The sequence below is a fragment of the Helianthus annuus genome, chromosome 1 (genome assembly GCF_002127325.2).
Source record: "Helianthus annuus cultivar XRQ/B chromosome 1, HanXRQr2.0-SUNRISE, whole genome shotgun sequence".
In the NCBI taxonomy this organism is placed as follows: domain Eukaryota; kingdom Viridiplantae; phylum Streptophyta; class Magnoliopsida; order Asterales; family Asteraceae; genus Helianthus; species Helianthus annuus.
The window spans coordinates 14815203-14822733 of record NC_035433.2 but is presented as its reverse complement, the minus strand read 5'-3'; the positions used below and the strand labels follow the sequence as shown (position 1 = coordinate 14822733).

Genomic DNA, 7531 nt, shown 5'->3' with positions numbered 1-7531 from the left:
ACTAGAATCAAGTAAGGATATAACACTAACCGATTGAAATCAAACAAGGGGAGGTGAGCCGAATGAAAGGCAAGATCTTCGATCACCAAGAGTTGTTGCCGTCGGGTGTTGAGAGAGAGAGAATAAGCACTAGGGTTTTGTGTGAATGAGTGTTGTAACAAGAAATGGGAGAACAACCCTAGAGGTGGGTGTTTGTACGTACAAGAGAAGTGGGCCGGCCCTCACTTGGGCTGCCCCTTGTCCGATTACTAGTGCAAAGCCCAATCGGCTTGTGTAGTTGTGTGTAGTGTTGTGCGATTGGTTCATGTTGTGCGGTTTCGGGTCAAGTAACATAATCACATAATCATAACACAACACATACAAAATAACATTCCATTACACACAACACAAAATCATAACAATCAATAATTATAATAGTTCACATAAGCATGTATCGTTACACAAAATAGGTTCGAATTACGAGTTGTCACAGATTCTGTCCGAGTTTTGAACAGGGGAAACCCCCCCCCCCCCCCACACTTGTCTGAGTTTTAAGAAGGGCAAGGCCCTGTCTATTTTGTGTATGATTAATATGAGGCCATGTATTGTATGTTAATTTATGATTGGATCTGTTAGATGTGTATGCTACTGTGTTTAGCCACAAACTCTGATTAAGCTTGATAACGATGTTAATATGTTAAGTATGTTAACGTTGGCAATTAGGTTAAATATCCACGATAGATTAAACAGTGAAAATCAAAGACCTGACGCATGAATTATGTGAATACGATTAACTGTTTACGTGATGTATGATTCTATATAATCGCATGATACTGAATGCAACTGTATAATCCCGTATGTATGAACATTCGATGTGATATCAGACTGTACACAATAAGCACACAAAACACAGTTGCTTGAATGCCAATGATTTGCAAACCTTAATTTGATGCAAACACTTACATCGTATCATGTGCAACATATCCTAGGTCGTGTGTAACGGACTTAGACTTTTGATAAACCCTAGAGCATAGCATTCCGAGCAAACCAAGGTGAGTTCACACAGCCAAGGCATGGGGTTCCCAGGGTGGGAATGGGATTGATTTATTTATTTGTACTTCTCAAGATAATGGAACGTAATGATATGATCCTCGGGTGAGGAAGGTGATTGGTTAAGATACTGCTAGACTAGTGATGCTTATAGAACTGATCTTCGCACACATGCCCGGGTTGGCTGCGATAATATGACTGATCTTCGCACACATGCCAGGGTTGGCTGCGATAATATGACTGATCTTCGCACACATGCCTAGGAAGGCTGCGAACTATACGCTAAAACTTCGCACAGGTGCCGGGTGGCCGCGATACAAACATAGCTAGTCTAGAATACTTGAGAACTTTTCATAATCTTTGCATACATGCCTAGATGGGCTGCGATACGAACTATTACGATACATGACTTAATGAACGAACACAAAGCTTACTATACTATTACAATTACTGAACTATGAACTGTGAACTCGCTCAACTAGTTGTTGATCCTCTGTTACATGCCTTGCAGGTCGTTAGATACATGGAGCTTGCACAGGGAGGAGCGGGTCGTTGTGGAGCATGGATCGTGGATGCCATGTTAAAACATTTATACATTTGAACTTATGTTATACATTGGGTTTTCAAACTTATGCTTTTTTTTTTGGGTAAAGGGTTACCCCGGTGAATTTTATATATCATCAAAAAAAACAGAACAGGGTGTGACAAGAATTGGCACACACTTCTAGACTTGGCATACCAAGCCTAGGCAATCCAAAAACAAACACAACCAACTACAGAAACAACCCAGAACAACAAAACAAAAAACGGCCACAACTAAACTAGACAACTCAATACTCTAGTTAACTCATTTAGCCTGGATCATTAAGTTGATTCTCTGTAGAGATCTTCCATTTCTCTAAAATTCTCCTGTTCACCGGATTGCTGTCCTTTTTGAACCCCATCACTTTTAACCGGACCGTATGAAGTATCACCTGCGCCACCTGTTCTGGAGTTCGGCAATTTTGAGAGAATAATCGGTTGTTTCTCTCTTGCCAAACAAAATACGAAGATGCAGCTATAAGAATCTTGCAAATAACATGAACCAACATCTTCGAATCAGCATATTTAGCCATCCATACCATAATAGAGCTCCATTGGTCAGAAACACTATCCAAATCCACCATTGTCTTCACATTGTTCCAAATTTTAGACGCATAGGAACATTGAAAGAAAAGATGATCACGCGAGTCCCGGCCGTACCTGCAAAGAGGACAACACATTAACCTTAAGTTAGTTTCGCTTCCTGCTTCCCATGCCGCCAATCTGTCTTGCGTCTTTAGCTTATCTTTGCAAACAAGCCACATATGAAACGAATGTCTCGGGATACACTGAGCGAACCACACCATGTTAGCCCACGAAACGATTCCTTCCCTGTTGCGTATAGAGTCCCACACCACCCCGGATCCGAAGCTACACTTGTTTCCATCCCGGTCCTTCCAACTGATTCTATCCTCCATATTTTGATCTAGAGTCGGAACCGGTAAGTTAATTAAAACCGGGTACAAGTCGTTCCAAGCTTGAGGCCATTTCCATTGAGAGTGATCATCAATCAGATCCGCAACCGAAGACTGGAGGTTAAAACCTGCATTGGCAATGTGTCTCGGCGTAATAAAGGATCTGAGCGGGCTGAATTCACTCCAATTATCGCTCCATGCATTTGTTTGCGTCCCACTTCGAATAGTAAACCAAACATGCGGCCGAACCAGCTCGCGAATGGAGAGGATTTTCCTCCACCCCCAACTCATGTTTCCTCGACTCGGAATATCCCAAAAAGACTTGCCTTTCAGCTTATAAGAGTGAATCCAACTTTTTCAAACTTATGCTTCCGCTACACTTTTAAACTATAATTATGTTTTGAACACCTATCGTATTGAATGACTAGTTTGCATTTATTTCACTTGATATTAATTACATGTTCAATATGATTGGTGGCTTGATCCTGGTCAGTCACGCTCCCAAGCGATGATACTCCGCGTGTGGATTTTGGGGGTGTGACAGTATCCACCATGCTTGTATCATACTACACACATATCGTTACTTAAGTCATTAAACAAACCACCAATGTATAAAGTCCATGTTTAAACCAACCATCAAATGTTCTTGTCTAAACCATTGTCATATGTTTAAAAAGTCCCAAAATGTAGTCATGTATATTTAACAAATGTCATGTATGTTAAGTAAATATGTATTCACTTAAACCAAATGTAAAAATGTACAAAACAAAGTATTTTGAGTATATCAAAAAGTTATGTTTTGCAAAGTAAAAGCATGTTTTAAATGATACAAACATTTATGTGGTAAGTTAACGCATACATTCAAACCTTGAGACAGACGGATAACCTTAAGTAAAGGTTATCAAAAGAAATGTTTTCGGATTCAGTCATTCCTTTCATCCAAACCAACCCAGGATGTCAGGAACGGGATTTGTCAAGTCCTATGGTACCATTACTTACTACCGAGCGGCGTAGCTAATGTTAATGAATGTATATAAGTCCCGTTTATGCAAACCAAATGTCATACCAAATGTAAACATGTTATATGAAAACAATGTACTAAGTATGCTAAGTTAACAAACAAAGCAGAAAAGTCATGTAAATCAATGCGCTAGTATGCTCAGTCAACATACATAGCAGAAAATGTAATGTAAAACAATGCGCTAATATGCCAAGTAAACATATGTAGCAAAGCAACGTAATGTAAATCAATGTGCTAGCATGCTCAGTCAACATACATAGCAAAACAATGTAATGAAATCATGTACTATAAGTGTACTAAGAACATAGCAAGCATATGATGTGAAAACAAGAAAGCACGAAAGTAACAAGTAGGCACATGTGTTTCACCCCAAAATGTTTGGAAAACAGTAAAAGAGGGGTCTATGTACTCACTTGAGATTGCTTAGAAGTCGTAGGAAAACCACCAAGCAATGCTAGAAGATCACGGAATCAAACGACACCTATATAGGTATCTACATTAATAAACGGACCTATCGGAGGATCGGGTAGTACGAGGGTTCATAAACCAAATAAGTAGGGGAACTTATGTAACATGGTTAACAAAGCCTACGTACTAAAACGAAACCTATCCTAAGTGCTTTTGACCCGTTACGACTCGTTTAGGTAGCTTATGCTACTTTAACGTGTCGTTCGCGTAAAACACATTCGGAATGCTTAACTAGTCCTATGACAAGCAAGATATGCCTTAACACGCTTAATATTGTTGCTAAATCAGTTTAGATGTCAAAAATTATGTTACATAGGTTTAAAATGAATTTTGGCGCAAAAAGGGTATTTTGGTAATTTACCTAAGGCATAAGAACTACTTATCATACAACTATTTAAACGTCGTGACCATAAGGTATAACCTCGGAAGGTTATTCCCTACACAACTATGGTCACCTAAAATGTTTGGTCGGATCCTAATGATCGACCAAATGGGTCGGGTTCGTAAGCATAAGCGATTGATTAGATCGCTTACCTTTACGACCCTAAATAAGCACAAATCTAAAAGCGACGAGCTAAACATGATAGAACGTGTTTAGTAATATTAGAAAACAGGTTTGGTATTAAAACAAACGGTTTTAATACCCTAGGGTAGTTTGGTTACAAAATACGCGAGAAAACGCATTTTGGCCGAAACTACGACACATCACTGAGCCTAGATAACGTGGTAATCAGTAGGTATAGTCGCTAGGGACTATAACCATCGTGATTACGCTCACGTTATGAAGTTCAAACGAACTTCGCATTGACCACAAACTGGTCAATGCAGAAAGTCAAACAAAGTTTGACTTTCGAACTCGAAAAGCAATAAAAGAACGAAGGAACACTTACAAAGGGTCCCCGCAAGATTGAACTTCCGAGTATTCTCAGGTATGAAGTGTTAAAGCACCCCAACTTAGAGAACACACTCAGAATTCAAGTGGGTTTTGCAATGGAGATGGATGGGTATACATAGGAAACATGGAACCGTTAAGATCGTTTCTTGTTTCCCAAGCGTTTAATCTGAGCCGTACAACACACACCCACTGAATTACAAACCCATGGGAGCCCCTAGGATTGCTAGAAACCAGTTGCAAGTGGTTTTGAAGTGTTAAACAGCTGTAAACAGCTGTTTGCAACAAATTGCATATCTGGGGAGGCCATGTGGCCCGCATCAGGATACACACAAAGTCAGGCGGGCCGCCTGAGCTTGTCTGATCAGCACAACTTTCAGAAAGACAGTTTTAGCCCCTGCATGCTTTTAAGTCCATTTTTGGCACGTTTAAGCCCCGTTAACCTCATTTCAAGCCTCTAAAATGAAGTTAAAGTATAGGGAACTCAAAACATGTTCAAAAATATGCCGGATGTCGGTTCGTTTGGTCCTACGATCGAGATGTTCGCTTAATTACGACGGAATGCGCATAAGCGCGAAAGACGATCCAAATCGCGCGACGAATGGATTTTTCTTATGCCAAACACCAAAGTAAAATATTTTAATGCTTACATAAATTTTTGGATGTCCGGATGTATTCAGAACGTAAGTTATGCGCGAAAATGCAAACTTATGCACTTTTTGACGCTTTTAGTCCCTGAATGACCCAAAAGTTTATTTTAGCACACCGAACCCCTCAAAGCCTATTTCTAAGCTATGCAAAGGATATTTAAGGTGTGTTTAACTTATGATCATGTTCCGGAATGTTCATTATAGTTCAAATCGGCATACTTTCGCAGTTTGTCAATTTTAGTCCCTGTAGGCGAATAAACTTGAATTTTGCCATACCAAAGCATTCAAAACTTATTTCTAAGTTATGTAAAGGTTATTTAAGGTATGTTAAGCATAAATTGATGTTCCGGAGTATTTGTCGCGTTAAACTGCTTGCGTTTTCGCACCAGTTTGCGTATAATTCTCCAGAAAGCGATATAGAGTTTGAAATCGAATAAAAGTCAAAACATGAAAAACATCAAACACAAATAAACAAACATTGGGATCAAATAACTTTATTTCAACTTTACCCAAAAAAAAATAACTTTATTTCATTGATAACTGAACTGTTTACAATGATTACAAGCACAGATGTCACAGTTCAAAAGGTTGAAAGAACAATGTGATGAATCCCCGTTCCTAATGAGTGGTATCAACATAACTAATTTTCCAGAAAAACCATTTTGATTAAAACAAACTTAAGTGTTTTGAAATCATAATGGGAAAATAGTTTGTTGTCAGGGGGAGTTCTGATTGTTTTTTTTTTTTTTGGGTAAAGGGTTACCCCGGTGATTTTATATATTCACAACCAAAATAAAACAAGTAGTGTAGAGAGCCTACACTAGTTCAATCATGAGACATGCCTCATGAAAGTTTACCAGCAAAAGCAAATACAATACAAGAAACCAAAACAACCACTAGTCTAAGGAACTAGAATCTCTACTTCGAGTCTCTAATCAGCCACCTTCGGATCCATCATCACGAATATCCCAATCCTGCAACAGCCTTGCCACTCTATCAGTTCTCTTCAACCGAACTCCCATGAGTTTATACCGAACCATATCCAATATTACTTGACACAATTGCTCCGGAGGTCTTAACTGATTCTTGAATAATCTAGAGTTTCTTTCTTGCCAAATAAAATAAGCAGTAGCCGCTACTAAAATCCTGCTGACATACATACCAGCCGCTTTGGAGTTAACACGCATCAAAAGCCATCCCACCACATCATCCCACTTTGGATCAACATCTTCCATACCCACTTTTTGTCTAACCGTACTCCGTATTTTCGATGAGTACTTGCACTCAAAAAATAAGTGATTGTGAGAATCATGATTTTCATAACAAAGCAAGCAACACATCATATTCATATTCTTCCTGCGAGATAAATCCCACTGTAGAATAATGTCTTGGGTTAGCAATTTCTTCCTCATAATCAGCCACATGAGAAACGCATGCCTAGGAATACATTTAGCACACCAAACTAACTTGCTCCAATCCACTTCCGCTTCATTATGTCGAACCGTTTGCCACATATTCGAAGCAGATACCTCCAACATCGTATTCCCATCCTTCCATTTGATTGTATCTCTCTTATTAGGACTTAACTGGATCATTTCAGGGAGTTCTGATTGTTTATGTCAAGTGAATGGAGAATTGAAGCAATTCACATCAGTTTGTCAAATTTTTCTTTAAATGGTTTTGAATTTTAAAGGGAGTAAGAAATTTCAGAAAATCCAAAAACATTAGAAAATTTGAAAAATCCATAAACATGATAAAATCTAAAATCCAAAAACATCGAAAAATTAAAAATGAGTTATGTTGTGAAAAAGAGGAAATGACAGTACATCAGTAGATGATCACAGCACGCTAAAGAATTGAAAAGTCAAATGTGATAAACGATCTCACTGCGGATATGCAAGTAGGTTTTTACACACTTAGTAGATTGTTTTCGAGATATAAACCTAAATACGAATAGCTTACTTATCTCGTGGGG

The 7531-nt window shown here is 38.7% G+C and overlaps 2 protein-coding genes across 2 annotated transcripts; both read right to left on the bottom strand.

Moving 5' to 3' along the window:
• Nucleotides 1-1880: 1880 nt before the first annotated feature.
• On the bottom strand, nt 1881-2816 carry LOC110944172. Its single transcript, XM_022185912.1, has one exon. The coding sequence runs from the start codon at nt 2814-2816 to the stop codon at nt 1881-1883; it is 936 nt and encodes a 311-aa protein (XP_022041604.1).
• A 3675-nt stretch (nt 2817-6491) lies between these two features.
• Nucleotides 6492-7151, bottom strand: LOC110944087. The gene has a single exon (XM_022185826.1). It carries the CDS (start codon nt 7149-7151, stop codon nt 6492-6494), a length of 660 nt encoding a protein of 219 aa, XP_022041518.1.
• Between the last annotated feature and the right edge of the window lie 380 nt (nt 7152-7531).

Excerpts from the sequence above, each read along its gene's own strand:
- LOC110944172 (XM_022185912.1), bottom strand. The coding sequence starts at position 2,816 with ATGAGTTGGGGGTGGAGGAAAATCCTCTCCATTCGCGAGCTGGTTCGG.
- LOC110944087 (XM_022185826.1), bottom strand. The coding sequence starts at position 7,151 with ATGATCCAGTTAAGTCCTAATAAGAGAGATACAATCAAATGGAAGGAT.